At 37.9% G+C, this 21878-nt stretch overlaps 2 protein-coding genes across 2 annotated transcripts; both read left to right on the top strand.

The window, feature by feature from the left end:
- The first annotated feature begins 4918 nt into the window (after positions 1-4918).
- LOC122669719 (50S ribosomal protein L29, chloroplastic) lies at positions 4919-11961 on the top strand. The gene is made up of 2 exons (XM_043866560.1): positions 4919-5292; positions 11492-11961. Exons 1-2 carry the CDS (start codon positions 4966-4968, stop codon positions 11672-11674), a joined length of 510 nt encoding a protein of 169 aa, XP_043722495.1. The 5' UTR covers positions 4919-4965; the 3' UTR covers positions 11675-11961.
- Positions 11962-15936: 3975 nt separating this feature from the next.
- LOC122667314 (receptor like protein 26-like) lies at positions 15937-19803 on the top strand. Its single transcript, XM_043863572.1, has 2 exons — positions 15937-16707; positions 19630-19803. The coding sequence occupies exons 1-2, from the start codon at positions 16031-16033 to the stop codon at positions 19778-19780; spliced, it is 828 nt and encodes a 275-aa protein (XP_043719507.1). The 5' UTR covers positions 15937-16030; the 3' UTR covers positions 19781-19803.
- The last annotated feature ends 2075 nt before the right edge of the window (positions 19804-21878 follow it).

Genomic DNA, 21878 nt, shown 5'->3' on the forward strand with positions numbered 1-21878 from the left:
TAGATTAAAGATAGAGAGAGATGTCGAGACGGAGAGGCTCAGATTTAACTTTGGAGAAGACGGTGAGAGAGAGAGAGAGAGAGATGGAAATTGGAAAGGCTTGAGAAGTTTTTTTTTTTGTAAAAAAGGCTTGAGAAGTGAAACAAACAAAAAAATGGAAAATTTTATTAAAATCGCAGAGGATACGAAACAACGAATTGCTCTTCCTTTCTTCACATCTTCTGTTGACCGCAGCACACATGCGTTATTTGCATCTTCTTCTTTTTTTCTTTTTCGCTTCTTAATTATTAAATATTGAGAAAAATGTTCGTAGTTAGGTCACTGGATTTCTTTGCTGGCTGAGTGGCTGACTTTGCTCTTTTTCTGCCACGTCGATGAATGACATCAGAGATGAGACCCATCTGCAACATCCATCGCAGATACCATCCACTTTGATGCTCATCGTATGGATAGTTTTGATTTGAAATTCCGATGGATGGCAAAATTCCTCTATTTTTTTCATACGTCCATTTTTTTTTCCCCTTATGTTACACCCAAAAAAAAATATTTTTTCCTCTCTCTTTTGGTATGTAAGAATACTAAAATAAAAATAAAATAGGAATTAAGAAATTGTAACTTTCCTTTGTTAAGCCCTATCTTATTTCCAAAAGTTATTGGAAAATGAAGCATGTATCGCAATCTTTGTCCAGAATAATATACCATTCACACAATGAACCCTTGTCAGGATAATATACCATTTACACAATCAACATCGTGGCTTAAATTGACACTCTTCCTCCTTTTCTAACCATGTGGACCTCATATGGATGACATCATTTTTCAGGCCTTCATTGGTGTAAAGCTTTTCTTTTTAAAAAAAATAGGGCATACCTAGTGCACAAGAGTCCCGCTACTGTGGGATTTGGGGAGGGTCATAATATATGCAACCTTACCCCCACTTCACGGAGAGGCTGTTTCCAGAGATTCAAACCCATGACCCCATGGTCACAATGGAGCAAGTTTACCATTGCACCAAGTTCCACCCTCTAATGCCCCAAATATCTACCACATTGGAAATCATATATGGTCCAAATTTGTGGAAAACTATACTGTAATGTCCTTTGCTTACATGTTCAATCTAAACATAGTTTGTCAAGCGGTAAAACAAATCTTTGAAGATCTAGGAGTGTGGGTGCACACGATAGAGTGATGGAAATATTTCAGCCATATAACAAGGGTGGAGTTCTTCGTGGTGTAAAGAATACAAATAAAAAAAATACCTTCATCGTAGATACCATCCACCTTGATGCTCATCGTAGGGATAGCTTTGATTAGAAATTCTTATGGATAGGAAAATTCCTCCATTTTCTTTCATACGATCACTTTTTTTCCCTTGTGTCACACCACCCTTTCTTATTCCCAAAAGGTATGGCAAAATGAAGCATGTGTCGCCCTTGTCGACAAGATGAGAATAATATACCATTCACATAATGAACATCGGGGCTTACATTCACACTCTCCCTCCTTTTTTTAACAATGTTGACCTCATATGGATGATATCATTTTTCAAGCCCTCATTGCCTCATTGGTGTAAAGTTTTTTTTGAAGAAAAAAAAAATACGGTGTACCTATCGCACAACGCTCCCACCACTGTGGGGTCTGGGGAGGGTCATAATGTACACAATCTTACCCCCACTTTCGTGAAGAGGCTGTTTCCAGAGATTCAAACCCGTGACCACTTGGTCACAATGGAGCAACCTTATCGTTGCAACAAGGTCCATACTCTAATGCCCCAAATATCTACCACATTGGAAATCATATATGGTCCAAATTTGTGGAAAACTATACTCTAATGTCCTTTGCTTATATGTTCAACATAAACATAGTTTTTCAAGTGATAAAACAGAGTTTTGAAAATCTAGGACTGTAGGAGAACATGATAGAGTGATGGAAATATTTCAGCCATATGACAAGGGTGGAGTTCTTCGTGGTGTGAAGAATACAAATAATCAGACTACCATCACTATTTTGGTAAAACAATATCCTGGATTTTAAAATGGATATTGATTTTCCAACTATGTTCTGCGTATTAGTAAAAATACCCCCTTTCTAACCCTAATACATTTGTAATGGGTGAATACAAATCCTGAAAAATATTTTACGGTGAAAAATACACCCCAAGTGCTAAAGGTGGTCTTCCTCACTTATTCGTCAACTTTTTTACTCTAGTGAACCATATCAAATGTGTTTATAAAAAAAAAAGTCATATCAAATGTCAAAATAATGTAAAAGACTAATTAAATCTGTTCATCTATGAAGGATTTTGTAACCCTCCCCCCCCCCCCCCCAAAAAAAAAAAAAGAAGAGAGAGAACATGTTGTTGTTGTATTAGAGCCCTCGATATGTCATTAACATAACATGTATACTTAGGACTTAACTGACTTCCATACCTGTATTCCATCTCATGTCCATTTTTCCTAAAGAAAACCCCAATTTTTCCATAGATTTTATATAAACAAAATATTTAATAATATACGCATAACATATCGACTGACTCTTATCGTTGACCCAACCTTAAAAGACTCAAGAGAACCTCTAAGATATCCCCCAACATATTCATTCTCTTCACCCTCCCCTCCTCAAACGTTATAGAATGACTTGATATTATTTTATCCAAAAAAAAATGATGTATCCAATGCACGAGGCTCTTGGTACTCCAGTGTATGGGGAGGGTGGCAATGAGAAACACCATTCTAGTCGAAATCCTTCATTTGTGTGGAGGCATATTAAATTTCAATCTAAAGATTGCATCAAGAAACATGTAAACAAAAGAACATAGGTTTATTCATGTTGACAAATTATAGATATGAATACATAAGTTCACTTGGCAAACATTTACAATCTCAATAACGTGGGTGGCTATTAAGTACCTTGCTGCCAAAGTGCATGTAAGAATATTATGGTAATATCCCTTTATATGTTCTAATATAATCCTACTTGTATTATGGTTCAGGCTGTGAGGGGCAATCTAGTAATTAATCCATCGAACCTAAACCCTAGGTTTTGCTATAAACATTAGCTGGAGGCAGCAGCCTGGGTATTCCAAACTTGATACACAGGGTGTAATGCTTAAACTCTAAACCCTAACAGTGCATGCATGCATCCTAGGAGGCCACACGTTTGGCTTTACTGTCTTCACCACGTGCTTTAATGTTACCCCTCTCCCACCCCCCTTTTCCCCTAAAAGATCGGATCATTTGCACATATGCGCAGGCTGCACATATGGCCATGTGCCAACACCTGTTCCTTTTGCTTCCACAGATGTCCTTTTTTCACTCTTTAAATGGAAGCAAATGGGATAGGCGTCTGTAGTGACCGTGCATGCAGGTAATCTAAACTCCTTCCTTCTCCATTATCTTTAGTAGTTGTAGTTCAAAGCCTCCAATGGCATTGCAAGGTAGGCTCACTATTAGCAAAAACACATTTAACACTCCATTTTTCCGTTTTTTGGTGTTTTAAACACGTTTTGTTTTATGCCTCTCAAATGATAAAAAAAAACACATACTTTTGCTTTTTGTGTTTCAAACGCGTTCATGTTTGTTTGAAACTCAAAAAATAGTATGTGTATTCTACATAAAAACTTAGCAAAAATGACTTCATTAAGAAATAAGGTTCTCAATTCAAAACGGACTACAATTGTAATAGCATTATTGTTAATAATTATTCATTCAATAAGTAAAGATAACAAGGAAAAAAACATATGTTAAAACAATTCACGTGTATAGAGTATACACCGATGTATGTATTTAGGTAATAATTCATCAATTTATACGAGTATGCTAACATTTTTTTGAAAAAAAAAATTTACATGTTTAAAACCAGTACTGTTCTTTTTTTTCTTTTTTATTGTCACCTATCTCACTAAGATAGAAAGAGCAAAATTTACCAACTTATAATTTTTAGTGCCTCGTTCATCAGAGTTCGTATAAGTTCCCTGTAGTGGAGTGTAATGACTATTCATGTATGGTTTTTTGACAACACATGTCCTTTTTATTTCACAAATACCCCTCTAAATACTCTTAATGGCATCATAGAAGGGCATTTATGAAAATAAAAGGACGCATGTCATCACGAAAATCATACAAGAAACCTTCACGTATGAGAAGTTGATCTAGGCTTGTCGCCATAAGCCCATAAGTAGGGATGTAAATGGATGGGAAAAAGAACTCTTTGGGGGATTGTGCATGCTACACCCAAACATAGAGGGGTCTTAAATGACTGCCCTGCCACCCAAGAAATTTGAAAATGCCACGCCCCCATGATTCTTCTACGTACTCACCCTCCCATTGGAACACCACATGCGTAGAGGCCAAGCTCCCCCACATAAAACATTTCCCTTAAATGGATAGTCAAAAATACAAATTTGATTCGTGTTCATATTAGTTCAGAAAAATTTGTATTCAAAGAATCGAAAAACTATCAGAATTTGTTCGAAAGCTAATTAAATGCTAATATAAATATTTGTATACGAATCCTAACCCATAAGCCTACCCCTCCACCCTAGTAACTTTATGGGCTTTGATCCCTATCCATAAGCCTACCCATCCATCCTAGCTTTTTTGGGCTTCTAATGCTGCCGGCGATTCCACACTCCAAACCGACCTTCTAGAAACTGGTTTCTGAAAACACATAGGTTGAGCCGCTGAAAGCCGGATAAGCTGGCGCCTGCCCCAAACATCCACTAGGAACCCTTGCAAAAATAGAATGTCCACACGAAGATCATTCCCTGCGTGGCCCGTGCAGGAAAAGTGAGTCCCAAAGAATAAAACGATTAAAAAGATCGCAGAGAGGAAGAGCAAGAGAGTACGGGAGCTTATCCATATATCCTCTCCTCTCCTCTCCTTCGACGACTGTGAGTGTAGTGTGTACTTACAGGAACAAGACACAACAGAGAAGCAAAGGCAGAAAGAGAGAGGATCCGAAAGGATGCTGAGTATGTCAGTTGCTTCGCCTTCGAGCATTTTCATATCTTCTTCAAAAATCGCCTCTGGTAACACGAAATCCTCATTCCATGGAATCCGAATTCAGCCTGTATTGCCACTTCGTGTGTCTAATTCGTCTTTACGAAATTCTGCTCCGTCTGTGGTGATGATGGCAAAGAAAGATCAAGAACTGAAGGAAATCAGAGCCAAGACCACAGAAGAACTCAACGAAGAGGTAGTTGATCTCAAAGGGGAGCTCTTCATGCTTCGATTACAGAAATCAGCTCGTAACGAGTTCAAGTCCAGCGAGTTTCGTCGAATGCGCAAAAGGGTAAAAAATTCCTAACATGTTTCATATCTGGAAGTGTGGTAGTTAATTTTTTTCTTATTAATTTGTAATTTTGGACGATATTGCTAGCCTTCGAGGTTAAGATTTGAAGTGTAGAAGCTTGCTTACTAATCGCCGTGTAAGAGACAGATTTTGTTTGGATTTACGAGATTATGAGGAAAATTGTGGCAACCTATTGTTTTATTTAGGAACTTAATCTTGACAAGGGTGTAGTTTTGAGGGGGGCAGCGTAGGTGATGTATGGATGAGATTGGTTTATCACTTCAGAGTATATACTGAAGGCCGATTTTTCTTTTCTGTTTTTTGATTATCCTGATATCTTTTATTTGTAGGGCCGTTGTCAATGGAAATGTTATTTTAAAAAATATAACGTTGGAATAGCCTGATGTTTACATCTCACTGAAGTTTTTGTAGGCATTTTGCATTTAGCATTCCAGTAAAATAAATGCTTCATAAACTAGAATATACTTCCGTTAGGATCCATCAAGCATGCTGGTCTGTCCATCCTAGCTTTCTTCTTCCTTGTTCTGGCAACTTCGGAAGGGCTGCTATACCATAATTTTTTACTCAACTCTACTATAGTAGTCACTAGACTCACTATGGTAGTCAGTCCGGCTGCTCTTGCTGAAATCATTAGTCTTCATTATCCTGTGCTCTAGCAATGGTGCTCCATAGACCACTACCATGTGGTTAGGTAGGGACAATCAATCCGTAGTGACACTAATGACAGAATGAATGAGGATCCCTTTCAATATCAAAATGAAGAATATAGAATGTGAGTTTGATCCCTTTCTCATGATGATGTCAAGGTGAGTATGGTGCTTCTGGTTTCTAAGTCTCTCAAGCTTGCAAAGAATGATGGTTGTCTGAAGATTACTTTAAAACCAGGGGCTATCTCATTCATAAGGAGTCCTATTTAGTAATCACCACCCATCAAGATGGTTATATGGTGGGATTCAAATTTGAATTCTCTACTAACTGCAATTAGCAGTTAATGCTGATGTGGCAATGTAGGCCACATCAGCGTTTACAGTTCTGTTAAACAATGAACACGGGGAGTGTAGTTCAAGCACATTTTGAAAATTTTCTTAATTCATGAAACTACAGATGAAAATACCTGGTCTGCAAGTAATAGGAGTCAACTTGGTCACTGCTGAGCCTGATTGGGGTGAGATTTTGGCGTCATTTAAGTAGCACCTTTAGTTTGCTTGGCTTTTTTTAGTTGATATTCAATTTGAAATGGTGAGAATAGATATCAGTTATTAACTGGTTGGATAGGAATAAAGTTATGCTGTTTCACTTCTCACTGAAAGAAGATGGTATCATGAAATGCCTCTTGTAGATGCTGTCGGGGTTTTTTTTTGGTGTTGAGTTGGACAATTTTTAGTTCTGATCCCTCTCCAAATATTGACTGGCGGAATGTTGGGGCAGGGCCAGTCTTTTATGACGAATGACAACAAAATATTTGTATCCTGGTCGCAGTGAGACCAGAATAGGTGGAAAAGAAAGACCAAGAAAAAGGTAAAAATGTAGGATACTTGTTCATATTGAAGTTTTTGCAGCTGGCGGAGAAGAAGATTCATCGGTTAAAAGATACTTACCCTATGTGCACTTGTCAATTATACATGGGGAAAATTCATCAACCAAAATCCTCCATGGCATCCAAGTCATGCGAAAAGATGAATGCTAGCGACTGGTGAGGTTTATCAGATTGATGATATGGTGATAAAAGCTGTTTCTGGGTAATGCCTAATACCGTGTTGAGTCTGACTGACTTCCTATATAGATCTGCTGCATCTGTATTTGTTACCCTTTCCTAATGCATGTAAGTCGATGAAAGGGCAACTGTGCTCATATTGAAATGAGATTGATCATTTTGATGTTATTTTCATGGGGATGCTATCTCGGTTGGGGCCATGGACCTCTATATCGTGGGATATTGTTCTTAGCTAAGTAGTTGGATTTGATTCTTATTGTTTCTTATTCCTATTGTAGTTAGTTCTCAGTTTCCTACTGTAACTAGGCTTTAGACTTAGCTAGGTAAGAGTTATTTTCCTATTGTAATTCTGTTTTGGCTTAAAATAAAGACACATTGGCTGGTACGATTGAATTCATTCAGTCTATTGTCCAGCCCTCTCTCACTTTCGGTTCTCATCTCCTTCTTCTCTTCTCCATCTCTGTTTCTCTCTCTCTAATGGTTCTCTAAGGTGCTGATATTATCACATGGTATTAGAGCACCTTTGATAACATGTATCGACACAAGATTCTGGTTTTGAAGGTATCCAAAGTTCTCTGTTGAAGGTTGCAGCAATCTATGATGTCCTAATGCCTGCACCACTTCCCATCCTTATTCCCTTTACTGACTCTCCTTCTAATAGTGCTCCCGCTAAGCAGTTGTTGGTGTTTACAAGCGCCGTTCCAAGTCTATGACCTGGACTGCTCCTTTGCAACCGCCCTCTTCATCAGACATCTTGCATGGGGATCTTCCATCTCTTGACTTGCCAGTTTCTCCTTGTAAAGGTACTCGTACTTGTACTCTACAGTCTCAAATTGCTTACCATGTGTCTCATCTTCTACCTTTACTTCACAATTTTTCCTTGTCCTTATCTACTATGACTGTACGTCTATACCTACTAAGTATTAGGAGCCTTGTTGCATCTTGGTTGGAAACGTTGAATGGATGTTGAGATGGATGTTCTGTTGGATTGTCAGACTTAGACTCTTACTGACTTACCCTCGTGAAAGTAGTTTGCGAGGTGTCATTGGGAGTACATAGTTAAATATCTTTCTGATGGTTTTGTTGAGCAACTCAAACCTCAGTTGGTTGCAAAAGGCTTTACTTAGACTTATGATGTTGATTATTTTGAGACTTTCTCTCCAGTTGTGCGCCTTAATTCTGTTCGGGTCTTTATCTCCTAGCAGTAAATCTTGACGGACCTCTGTTTTAGTTAGATATTAAAAATGCATTTTTGTATGGTGATCTTGAGGATGAGGTTTATATGGAGCAACCTCCAAGATATGTTGCTTAGGGTGGAATGTGTCAAAGGTATGTCGTCTTTACAACGATACCATTGGTGCAATGGTAAGGTTAATCCATTGTGACCAAGTGGAGCCTCGTGCAATGGGTACGCCCTCTTAAACATGCTCATTGGGATGTTGTCTGTCGCATTTTGAGGTATTTTAAAGGTGCTTTTGGCAAAGGTCTTATTTATTATCGTCATGGTCACATTGATGTTGAGGGTTATTCTAATACTGATTGGGCTGAATTTGCCAAAGATCAATGGTTGACTATTGGGTATTGTGCATTTGTTGGTGGTAATCTGGTTTCTTAGAGGAGTAAGAAGCAGACTAGTGTGGCTAGGTCGAGTGCTGAGGCAGAGATAGAGTTATGGCTCATATTGTAGTTGAGTTGATGTGGTTGAAATCTCTCCTACAAGAATTAGGTTTCATAGTTCCTAAACCAATGAAGATGTATTGTGATAATCAAGTTGCAATTTGTATTGCTAGCAATTCAGTTTTTCATGAGAGGACCAAGCATATTGAGGTCGATTGCCACTTTGTGTAGAATGCAATTATGCAAAGGATTATTTCAACTCAGTTTGTCAACTCCGACAATCAACTTGGTGATATGTTTACAAAGGGGTTATTTCGGCTTGTGTTTCTTGATGGTTTGTCCAAGCTAGGTATGGGAGGTATATATACTCCAGCTTGAAGGGGAGTGTTAGAGTACTTGTATCTCGGTTGAAGGTCCATGGTGTCCATGGACCTCTATACCATGGGATATTGTTCTTAGCTAAGTAGTTGGATTTGATTCTTATTGTTTCTTATTCCTATTGTAGTTAGTTCTCAGTTTCCTATTGTAACTAGGCTTTAGACTTAGCTAGGTAATAGTTATTTTCCTATTGTTATTCTCTTTTGGCTTTAATATAAAGACACATTGGCTGGTATGATAGATTTCATGCAGTGTATCGTCCAGTCCTCTCTCTCCTTCGGTTTTCATCTCCTTCTCTGTTTCTCTCTACTGGTTCTCTAAGGTGCTGATGTTATCACATAAAGCACATGTTATTTTGAAAATTTGAGGATTTTCAATCATTAAAAAAAGAGAAGAAGAGATATTAACAGTTGAATCATGAATAAGTAAAATTAGATATATGATCCCCAGTACAGATATACAGGTGCATGACATAACTTCAGAAAATGACATTATCTGCCTTGAGGGCCTATTTGGTAATAGGTATCGACGCTTATGTAGTTTTTAGATAGTTTCGGGTGTCCTGTTTCTGTATTTCTTCATGGGGATTTAAACTCGAGCCAACTCAACTAAGCATTTTCCCAACATAATGGGGATGGGTATATGAATTATGTTCTAACATTCAACTCTATTTAAGGTCATGTAGTCGTTAAGCCTAGGCATCTTTTCCATTTACTTCCTCCCTAGTCACCTTTGGTCTACTCCTTGGTCTTTTAATTCCTCTAATGAATAACACAACACTCCTTACTGTTTCACTCAAAAGCATCCACGGCAAATGTCCATACTGTATTAAACACACTTCCTCAACTTATTCTATTGGGGCCACTCCTAGATCACCTCAAGCTTTTTCATTTTGTATTTATCTATTCTGATTTTGCTACTCATTCCTCTCAGCTTCTCTAGGTCTCTGATATTGTTATTATATCTCTCTGTAGAGGAGCTGAAATCCAACTGGGATAGGCTGTACCCATTGTGAGGGAGAACTTTATTTGGGCAAAGTCCTTGAACCACATGAATAGCTGTGCTGGTATTCCCACGCGTGCTTACTCTGCAAGTCCATTCCACAGTGCAGATCTGAGTTTGGTATTAGTAAAGTGTTAGATATAAGAAAATAGGTAAAGGCTGGGACAGGCCTGTCAAATTTGGAAAAAAAATGGTGAGCTAGACTGAGGATTGTCCTACACCAGACCTGGGGTTGAATTTTGCCTCCACCTTGCACTTGTGGCACCATGAATCAGACTTTGAGGTCTAAACCATCCCCTCCTTAAAGCACAGAGGAAGAAGTAGAAAGTGAGCTTGACTTAAAAAAAAAATTCTTTTGTTTCTAAATGATTGGATACTTGCGATCATGAAGATGCCCCAGGAAGTGCTTCAAGGAAAATGGGGACAAGAGAGAAGAATATTGGAACTCGAGATAGTTACATATTCAGTTATAATTTTAAGCAGGTAAGATGCATCATTTAAGCATGTCTTCAACAATATCCCTGTCTCTTCCTAATACTGCACACTGCACACTGCACACTGCACAGACTATGTGGCGGTGGACTTGATTTTGGTCCTTGGAGAGATTCTCATTCTCTTCTTAAGTTCAACTGGGCTCTCTCTCCTCTCTTTATTTCTTCCTCTTCAGTTCAGAGGCATATTGGCTAAGAAAATATAAATTGATTTGTTCATTTTGGCTCTGGTGATATTGAATTTTATTTTATTTTTATTCCATATTAAGTTAAGGCCTACCCGATCGCATTTAGTTGGGATAAGGCTGAGTTGTTGTAGTTGTTGTTGTATTTAGTTGCCACATCATAGACATTATAAACCCTCCTTTCCCCTTTCTTTTCTTGTGGTATGATCACCTTATCTAATTTAGCGACGATTATAGATCCTCTCTCATCCCACTGGACTTTGGTTATTTATGACTTCTTCATATTTGAAAAAGATAGATGCTTCATTTAGACTTTTTTGGTGTAATTTTTAAGGGAACAGGGTCTCAGCATGCCTCGCACCTGGAAATAAAATAGCACTCCCTCTAATAACTGCCACGTGGCAGTTCAGGTTGGGATGAACATTTCTGTATGCGTGTACCCAAGGTCGTCTGCTCATCTGTCAAATTTCAGTTCAATCCCAGTTTGCCAAGTGGCAAAACAAGGCATTGAAAGGGACTACAGTGAGGTGCATAGTGTCATAGACATGCACGAGAGGATATGCCTACATATGACAGGATAGTAGGATACATTGAATCTCGTTGTGATCTACATCATTTCCTAAACATCTAACGGTTAGAATTTCAAGATGACTGTTGTATGTGGCAAAAGACACAAGGCGTTCTGTGAGGCTGGAAATTTTTTTCTCTTAATTTTAACGACTTCAAGGTATTGTGGAATCTTTTCTTTTTGCCACCAGAAAAATTGACCATTTTCTTCTTGCAAAATATAGGTTGCACGCATACTTACAGTAAGGAGGGAAAGAGAGATTGAGGAGGGAATCAATAAGAGGTTGTCAAGAAAGCTTGATCGGCAATGGAAGAAAAGCATTGTTCCCAGGCCTCCACCGTCTTTGAGGAAGCTGCAAGAGGAGGAAAAGGCAGCAGAAGCAGCAGAAGCCGGAAAGTTGACATGATAAATCTTTCATGAGTGAATATAATTTGCATTCTTACCCCTTACTGCTTTCCTTATTCTTCGTAGTAGAGCAAGATATTTGTTTGATTAGCTTTTCTGTCTCAAATATTCATCATTTGCAGAGGTTTAATTTTCTAATTTTGAGAAATCTACATAGTCATGACATAGTTCAGGTTCTAACTTTTATTGTTCAACCCATAGGCTTGGTCCCTGTAGGCATCTTGAAAAAATAAAAAAAAGAAGATACAAGTGCAAGAATAGGAAGAAGGAAGTATGTGGAATAAATTTATAGAAAACAAAGAAAAGAAAGGAAGACCTTTGCTGTGCAATTCATTCTGCAGATGCCATGTGATTGTACCATCATTGTCACCAAATAAAGTGAGTTCATTAGGGGACATTTATGCCATTGTAAATGACAGATGATGGTGGGAACTCATGGTCCATCTGATCTAGACTTTTGTATTGCATTTAAGAACATTGAGGCATAAAAGACAGCAAATAGTCAAATAATTTTCAGCTTATGTTTTGAATCCTCAAAACTTTGTAAATTGTATTCCAGTTGATTTTCTTACCACTGATTTTTTGTGCCAACTTAATTGTTAGGCGAGTGCGTTGAAGGGAATCCCACTACTAGTGAATCCAGAATAATCTTCTCTCTCTTATATGAATATTTGAAGTCTGAATTAGTCTGTCCATTGTTTCAAAAGTCTCATCCAAGTGTTAAAATCCATAAGTAAAGAGATCATCATGGGTGATGGAAAACATAGTCCTAACTGTTATTTGGCAATGAGAAGATGAGAAGGAAACAGAGCTGGTTACAACACCGGCCCAATTGATGCGGCAAATAGACCATCCCTTCAATATTCATTGACATCTCTGATTTTAAGGTTATACTCATCCAAAAGCAGGGAGAAAAATGAAATTTGCAAGTTATAAAGTAAAAGCAAGTGATATGTGTGTCTCGAACTCTTGTACCTGCTTCAAATATTGGCTTGCTCCAACATTTTTTGTGGCGATTCGAATGAGATTTTTTCTAAGGTCTCTGATGGTAGCGGAGGGCTTGGGCCGATAACATGGATCTACCCATCTTGGAGGAGTATTTTATATGTTTTACCGTTTTGTTGTGTAAGCAAGTAAAACAAGTGAGATATGGGATTTTTGAGATAGGGTTTTTTGGGGAGAGTTCTTGTTGCGACTTTTGGTGTTCTTGAGAGATCTTCATTCTATTTTTCTTCCGTTACATAGTGAATCATCTTCAGCTTTGCCCATGGATGTAGCACATTATGTTGGTGTGTGAGCCACGTTAAATCTCTATGCCATCTTTGCTCTGTCTTTGCTGCATCGTGTTTTTTAGTGTTGGCATTAACAGCAAGAATCTAGTTTTAAAGTATAATTTTAAACATGTATTAGGAAAATCTGTGCAAGCTATGCTAAAATATCAGTTTATGGTTTCTCCCTTCCAATTCTAGACCAAGGCTTTGAAGGCATTGGGGATGGTTTGCAAAGGTTTCCAAATCTAATACCATTGATACTCTTTAAGAGAATCTATATTTGACAATGATTTTGAGCACCAACCTTTAAGGTGTGAAACCACTGATTCTGATCCTCTGCGCTGCCCATCCTGCAGCCGTGCTTCCTCACACAGGTAGGTGCACAGTGACTGCCATACCCCACTTGGGCAGGGCGCTTGGGCAGTGGGTATGGCGGTCATTGCGCGCTGCCTGTGTGAGGAAGCACGGCGGCAGGACAGGGAACGCAGTAGAGGATCCAAATTTGTGAAACCACTCCAACCTGCAATTATGTTGTCATCTATCTGGTGGGATGTGAGATTGTCCAATAAAGGGGGTCAATATTACTGATGGTATGAAACGATACGCCAAGTCTATGGAAATCCAATCCATTGACAATTTTACTGAGTGAAATTTACTATTCTTGTTCATAGGTTTTATTTGTAATTGCAGAGAATGGAGACAAGAAGTTCTATGAAGCTTCTGATTTAAGGGGAAATTTTTTTTTTATGTTATTTGTGAACGTAACCCTGGTTGGACTAGAACAATTGCAGTGGAAAGGAAGGTAGATCAGAGCGAGAATCAGCACTATCCTCTTTTATCTTTCTAGAGAAAGCAATAGAAGTCTTGTTGAATGTTACACTAGACTCCAGCTCTATAAAAAGTCATGACACACGCGGATTGGAATTAATTTGTTTCCACACTTGAAAGATTGGTCCTTGCTGTAATGCTTCGGGCATCAAATTCCTGTCACCAACTCAGTAATTAATAAGGTCAGTCTTGGGTCTTCATGGTAGATTCCTGGTAATAGATCAGTGTCAGATTGGTCCTCTACGCTTGCCTTTTTTTCTTTCAATAAATAATAGAGTTAAGTATAGCTCAATAGTTAAACCATCTCGATCCCTTCCTCACTTATTCACCTCTCTATTTGTGTTCGTTTGAGATAATAAAATCAATGATATTGCTGTGGTGTTACCTATCAAATTTCAATATTGCTTTTTATTCTTCTTCTTCTTCATTGGAACAATATTCATGTCTCCATGATCAGATTTCTGCTTTGCTTCAACTGAAGCATGATCAACAATCATGTTCCTATACTTACGATCTTCTCAAGTCTTGGAAGCCCAATACCAATTGTTGTTCATGGACAGGTGTCACCTGTGATGGTCTCACTGGTCATGTGATTGGTCTTGACCTTAGATCATCTGGACTCTGTGGTTCTATCTATGCTAATAGCAGCCTCTTCCATTTTCCTAACCTCCATACACTCATTCTCTCCAAAAACCAATTTGAGGGCTCTATTTCATCTGGGTTTGATCAACTCTCTAAGTTAACACATCTTGACCTCTCTTGGAATTCATTTCGTGATCAAATCCCATTAGAAATCTCACGGTTGACAAACTTGGTTTCTTTTGATCTCTCTCACAACATAGGGTTGAAACTTGAAAACCCCAACCTGAGAAGTCTCATTCAAAATCTGTCCAGTTTAAAGGAGCTTCGTCTGGATTCAGTGAACATGTCAAATAATGATAATGATGACTGGTATCGGAGCTTATCCTCCTTGCTCCCCAACCTTCAACGGTTATCATTGTCTAACTGTTCAATTTCATTAAGGCCCGTGGATGCAACCCTTACAAACCTTCATTCCCTCTCAAAACTCAACCTAGGCCTTAACAATCTATCTTCCACGTTACAGGATCTTTTAGGGAAACTCCCTTCTTTGAGACTATTTTGGCTCTCTTCTACAAAATTGTACGGGGAGTTTCCAAGAAACTTTTTCGGCCTTCAACCAGACCTACAATCTTTGGACTTATCTGATAACTATCTTCTCTCAGGTTACTTGCTTGAATTCCCGCATGTAAATTCTCTACAATATTTGGAACTCAGCTCAACAAAACTCTGTAGAAAGTTGCCAAATTCAATAAAAAAATCTTAAGTTGTTGGAGGGATTGTACTTGGGTAATTGTAGTTTATCTGGGCCAATCCCTTCAATCCTGTCTTCTTTTGCAAATCTTACCCATCTTCGTGGATTGTTTTTGTCACATAATAGTTTGACTGGTCAAATCCCTTTCTTTTTCAAAGACAAATTTCCCAATCTTCAGTATATACATTTGAGAAACAATTTGCTTCAGGGAACGATCCCATCTTCATTTGTAAATCTTACCCAACTTAAAGTATTGGATGTTTCATATAATAATTTGACTGGTCAAATTCATTCCTTCTTCAATGATGGACTTTCCAATCTTTGGTATGTAACCTTGAGGAACAATTTGCTTAAGGGACCAATCCCTTCATCTCTATTGTCTCTCCCATCATTGTGGTATATAGATTTGTCACATAACCAATTCCATGATATACTCGATGATGATGATGATGATGATTCTATCCCACAACACCAATGATAAAGTGGTTGGAAAAATCCCTACCTCCTCACCCTGTACTGCTGGAACCAATCTTTATGTTCTTGATATGTCTTATAACAAATTGAGCGGTGTGATTCCCGCCAAGTGTTTTGGTCGTTTGATTGGCAATCTAACTGGTTGTAAATCTAGAGTGGAACAACTTGCATGGTCCCATTCCTGATGCTTACACCAGTAGAGGAGGATGCAAACTACAAATGTTCAAACTCAATTGGAATCGATTCTAGGGGAAATTACCAAAATCCCTGGTAAATTGCACGGATATGGAAGAGTTAGATGTTGGGAATAACCAGTTAAGTGGGACCTTCCCCTTCTGGTTGTTGCAGTCTACCTCAGTTGGGTGTTTTGGTTCTGAGATCTAACAAATTCTATGGTCCCATTATTAGGCAACGATCAGAGGTTGATGATGGTTCTGATCATCCCTTCCCAATGCTACATGTGTTTGACATCTCTGTAAATAATTTTACAGGAAAATTGCCATTGGAATATATATGTCATTGGAAGTCGATGGTGGTTACAGATGTACCTCCTCAACTGGCCGGTTATGTAAGTTTGCAAAATGTATCTGCTGGCTATCAAGATACGCTCGAGATTGTAAGCAAAGGAATATATTTGGAGATGGAAAAGATCTTCAACACCTTCACTTCAATAAACCTTTCTCACAACAAGTTTAGAGGAAACATTTCAGCTGCATTAATTGGGGAACTAAAGGCACTCATGGGGCTCAATTTATCAGCAAATGACCTCATAGGCCAAATTCCAGCTTCATTTACTCAGTTGATCAGGCTCGAGTCGTTAGATCTTTCCAGCAACAATTTATCAGGTGAAATCCCCCAACAAATGGCAAGTACTCTCACATCTCTTTCATTTTTGAATCTATCACAAAACCATCTCACAGGAATGATACCACAAGGATCCCAATTTGCAACATTTTCAAATGCTTCATATGAAGGGAATGTGGGATTATGTGGATTTCCATTATCAAAAAGATGTGGATCGGAAGTAGAAAGAGCATTACCTCCAGCAGCTTCGACGAGACTTGAAGAAGAAGAAGAAGAAGATTTTACAATAATTGGTTTACTTGATTGGAGATTTGTGATTGCAGGGTATTGTTCTGGAGTGATAATTGGGGTGGTCATTGGATATACAATGTTTTGGAAAGATTCAAGCCAAAGCGAAGGTCGTCAAAAAAGAAGATCAAAAGCCATGGCGGGAGAGTAAAATGAAAAGCTATCATCAGATCATGGAGAGAACAGGATTTCAGTTGCATAATACTTCTGCTGTTGAGATGTATGAATTTTTCTTAATTTTTTCCCCCCCTTTTTTTCTCCTCGCTACTTGTATTTATTTATGTACTTACTTATTAATGTTGAGGAGTGTATTTCTATTTCTCAGTAATGTTAGCTAGGTTGTCTTAATTAGTTTCTTTTCTTGTGCAAAGGTTTTTGTGGAGTCGAGCCATGCCCCTCCATTTAGGATGTAATTAATAATATGTGTTCTTTAAATTAATAAATTTTCTCTTTTTTTTTTTTTTTTTTTTTTGGGTGGTAGAATTAATAAATTTTCTGACTGCTACCCAGTGAGGGTTCTCTAGCTTTAGAGTTAAAAAATAAAATTTATTTCATTAGCTTCCGCAGATTATATAATATATGATGCAGTCACTTCTGGTTTGAAAATACCCATAATTATATTAAATCTCTTTTATTATTGAACTGAATTGAATCATATTGATCCTTTCGGTTTGGGGTGGTGCAGTGATTATCATAAGCTGGTAGGCCGGCTTCATTAAGGCTATGTTGTTTTAGCAGAAAACTATTTATAGAAATTGTTTTAAAAAGAAAATAAATTAAGCTATGGATGAAAAACCATAAAATATTTTAGTGAAGTGCAACACAAGAAATCGATTTCCAATTTAGTTTTTTGAATGTCGTTCTTGCAAAAGAGGGGAGATGCATGCTACCTCCATCATGTGGTTTAATTCCTTATTTCAATCAACCATGCCCAAATAAACTTACTGGCTAGGTGAAATTAAATTAAAGATATTTTTTTTTTTAAAAAAAAAAGGAAATTAATTTGGCAAATTGTTTCTTGTAGTGTATATGGAATGGAAATCTTTGCACCTCCATCATGTGGTTTAATTCCTTATTTCAATCAACCATGCCCAAATAAACTTACTGGCTAGGTGAAATTAAATTAGAGATAATTTTTTTTTAAAAAAAAAAAGAAAATTAATTTGACAAATGTTTTTGTTTTTTGTAGTGCATATGCAGTGGAAATCTTTTGATGAGAACACCAAGTTAATGAGCCATGCGAAAGGATAATGGCAATTCTAATCTAATCGTTTGGACTGCCAACGTACATGTCAATTCCATGTATTGACATGCACCTTTTCAAACTCAAGAGTACCTTTTCAGTATGTAGTCGTTCAACATTTCACAATGTTTTATTTTGCTATTTCCGTCTATTCTTACTTTTGTGTGCACCCAACATACAGCGAGACGCGCAAAGACCGCCTTAAACTAGACTCTATAAAACCTCATGACACACGCGGATTGGAGAAAATTACGCCTGAAGTCTCCAGCCATGTTTGGACTACTTTCAAAGAATCATATACTCGTTTTCGCAAAAATTCCATGAACGATTGATGCTTGCTGTAATGCATTGGGTCCTCATGGTAGATTCCTGGTAATAATAGGTGTCCATAGTCCCTTGTCCCTCTACCCCTGCTTTTTTTCTTCCAAGAAATATTAGAGTACAATTCACCTAGGTAAACCCATCTCTTCCTCCCAATTCCTGTCACCATCTGGGTAATAGGATTAGTCTTGGGTCCTCATGGTAGGTATCTATGGTCCCATGTCCCTCTACTACCCTTGCCTTTTTCTTTCGATGATGTTGTTGTGGCGTGGTGTTACCTATTATATCTTTTTTCTGGCTACCGTTTAGTTTATTGACTTTGGTAAGAATTGAAGTAAGTTTACAATTAAAAAAAGAAACTCTTTACTGTTGAACTATTTCTGTCATTTTGTAAGACTCTTATTAGTGAAACGATCTTTAGTTTTCTCCCTGGGTTCAATTTTCTATTTAAAGCATTCCCATTCCATAGGGTGAAGACTAGCTACAAGTCATCAAGACTAATGCCATTCCACGGTCCTAAAAATCGATTAACTTTTTGGGATTGATGCGTGGTTTGTGTGATTACACTTTCATCAAAAAAAGTCATCAAGACTAGATGAAGTGGGTGGGTCACCAAATAGCAGGATTGATTGACTGCTGTTCTTACGGCATAAGCGTTAAGATAAAGGTGAATTGATTTTTATGACATATTTTCGTTATCAATTTACTAACTCAAGTCTCCTATAAAAATAGAGTCTTTGATCCTCTATTTCCGTCTATCTGGTAGTGCCATGTGCCCCACACATAAGCAAGGCAGAAAATACCGTCTTACCTTTATTTAGACAAAGCGTTCAAACAAAGGTAAGGTGGTATTTTCCACTTTACTTGTATGTAAGGGCACACACGGTAGTACTGGACAGGCGGAAGTAATCCCGTTTGCATAAGATGCTCATACCGTTGTTGTCACTGTACCGGACAGGCGTAAGATAACCACACGGGTTTGTTTGTCTTCTCAATAATTTCAAGCCTAAATTGCAAGTTAACATTTGATTGATGTGTTTTACTTTGCGTCTTTACGTAAGATGCAATCGTGCGTGTTGCTTTCACTCTTTTACATGATTCCCAAACACCTCTTCCCAAATAAATAAATAAAATCCATGCATCGGCCCATCTCCACATGTTGCTCAGACCCTAGAAATCCTTGTTGTATCAAAAATAAATATTCTGATCAAATAGTTCTAACAAAAAAATCTCATTCCTCTCTAAAATTTAAGGAGAGATATTGTCTCCATTGCAATTGAAAATTATTTGATATTGGTCACTGTCACAAGGATGTTACGTATCTAAAGCTCAGAAGTAGGGATGTAAACGAATCGGATATGAATTCGATACGCATCGGATGATGTGATTGCAAGGTATTGTTCTGGAATGATAATTGGGGTGGTGATTGGACATACTATGTTTTGGAGGATCATTGGATGCTTCAAGTTAACATCAAGAATGGAAAGATTCAAACCAAAGCGAAAGTCGTCAAAGAGAAGAAGATCTAAAGCCATGGGAGAGTAAAATGAAAAGCTATCATCAGATCATGGAGTACGTGAACAGGATTTCAGTTGCATAACACTTCTACTAAGATGTGTGAATTTTTCTTAATTTTTTTTCCTTCTTTCTGGTATTTGTATTTATTTATATACTTATTTATTAATGTTGAGGAGTACTTGTATTTCTATTTCTCAGTGATGTTGGATTGTCTTAATTAGTTTCTTAATTTCCTTTTGTACGGGAAGGGTTTTGTGGAGTCATGCCATGCCTCTCCATTTAGGATATAATAATGTGCATGTGTTCTTTTACTTTCTCTCAGATGGTTTTTTTAAGTAGTTCTCTTTACTTGTTATTTTATTTGGTTTTTTCGAAACAAATTAAAGTTATGTATGGATCCTTAAAACCCGATTCTAATTGGGTTCTTGTTAATGTGTCTCGATGGGTCTCTGACTTTGAGGTTACATCCCCCTCCTATTAATCTCCTTGGTGATTTGTATAATGATAATTGCATTATTTCTTCCAGTCCAATGCCTCAAATCCCTATATTACACTTTCCTGTTTTGATTTGCGTAGAAATTTCTGACCTGAGCCTTAAAAGGCACTGGATGGAGTTACTGTTCTGATAGAGGGAAGCATTGTTTTGGAGGTTGCAGGTTTTTTGGAGCGAGGTGAACATGTTGATGCCGTTACATCATGTATAGAAAAAGGTTTGCAACATGCTCAATCACTGGGAATGGAAAAGTTGAAGTCAGCATGTATAGATTCGTCATGGCATGGGTACCGGTCGAGCCTTCGCTTTCCATAATTTATTACAACTCCCATTCCATCTTCACAAAACTCCACTTCTATAATAGAAAATTCAAAGTCATCACCAATTCGTTATGCCATGGATAACCACTCAAACCTCCTTGTGGAATACGAGGGTCTGTAAGTCACTTCAATACTACCATTTTATCCTCTTATTCCTTTCTGTGGAATATGAGGGTCTCTATGTCACTTCAATAATGACATTTTCCCCCCTCTTTATGGAATGACATTTTTCCCCCCTCTCTGTGGAATATGAGGGTCTGTATGTCACTCCAATAATGACAACTCAGTAATTAATAGGGTTAGTCTTGGGTCCCCATGCATGTTCCCCTGCCTTTGCATTTTTCTTTCAATAAATAGAGCTCATAAGTTAAAACCATCTCGATCCCTTCCTCACTTAATTACCTGTGATCTGTTCATCTCAGATAACAAAATGAGAAGATCAATGATATTGTTGTAGTGTTATCTATCAATCTTTTATGTTGCTTTTTATTCTTCTTCTTTTTCTTCTTCTTCATTGAAACAATATTCATGTTTCCATGATCAGATGTTTGCTTTGCTTCAACTGAAGCATGAGCATTCATGTTCCTATAGTTACGACACTCTCAAGTCTTGGAAACCCAATACCAATTGTCGTTCATGGACGGGTGTCACCTGTGATGGTCTCACCGGTCATGTGATTGATCTCAACCTTAGTTCATCTAAACTTTGTGGTTCTATCCATTCCACCAGTGGACTTTTCCATCTACATCACCTCCAATCACTCATTCTGTTCAACAATTCATTTAACGGCACTATTTTGTCTGGGTTCGATCGACTCTCCAAGTTAATACATCTCGACTTCTTTGGAATAATTTTCGTGGTCAAATCCATGACAATAGCAGCCTCTTCCACCTTCCTAACCTCCAAACACTCAATCTCTCCAGCAACTATTTGGAGGGCTCTATTTCATCTGGGTTTGATCAACTTTCTGAAATTACACAACTTGACCTCTCTTTGAATTCTTTTAGCGGTCAAATCTACGACAACAGTAGCCTCTTCCGCCTCAACCATCTCCAAGTGCTCAATCTCCAATCCAACAATTTTGATGGCTCTATTCCCTTAATTTGCATTAGTTCATCTCCCCAAGTTAACACATCTTGACCTCTCTTGGAATTCATTTTGTGGTCAAATCCCATTAGAAATCTCAGGGTTGACAAACTTGATTTTTCTTGATCTCTCCTACAACACAGGGTTGAAACTTGAAAACCCCAACCTGAGAACTCTCATTCAAAATCTGACCGGTTTGACGGAGCTTCGTCTCGATCGGGTGAAC

Source organism: Telopea speciosissima, chromosome 7 (genome assembly GCF_018873765.1).
Source record: "Telopea speciosissima isolate NSW1024214 ecotype Mountain lineage chromosome 7, Tspe_v1, whole genome shotgun sequence".
Classification (NCBI taxonomy): domain Eukaryota; kingdom Viridiplantae; phylum Streptophyta; class Magnoliopsida; order Proteales; family Proteaceae; genus Telopea; species Telopea speciosissima.

Coding starts and splice junctions, on each gene's coding strand:
- LOC122669719 (XM_043866560.1), top strand. CDS start 4,966: ATGCTGAGTATGTCAGTTGCTTCGCCTTCGAGCATTTTCATATCTTCT. Junction 5,293..11,491: donor TTCGTCGAATGCGCAAAAGG/GTAAAAAATTCC, acceptor TGCAAAATATAG/GTTGCACGCATACTTACAGT.
- LOC122667314 (XM_043863572.1), top strand. CDS start 16,031: ATGCTACATGTGTTTGACATCTCTGTAAATAATTTTACAGGAAAATTG. Junction 16,708..19,629: donor TGGAGATTTGTGATTGCAGG/GTATTGTTCTGG, acceptor TGTGATTGCAAG/GTATTGTTCTGGAATGATAA.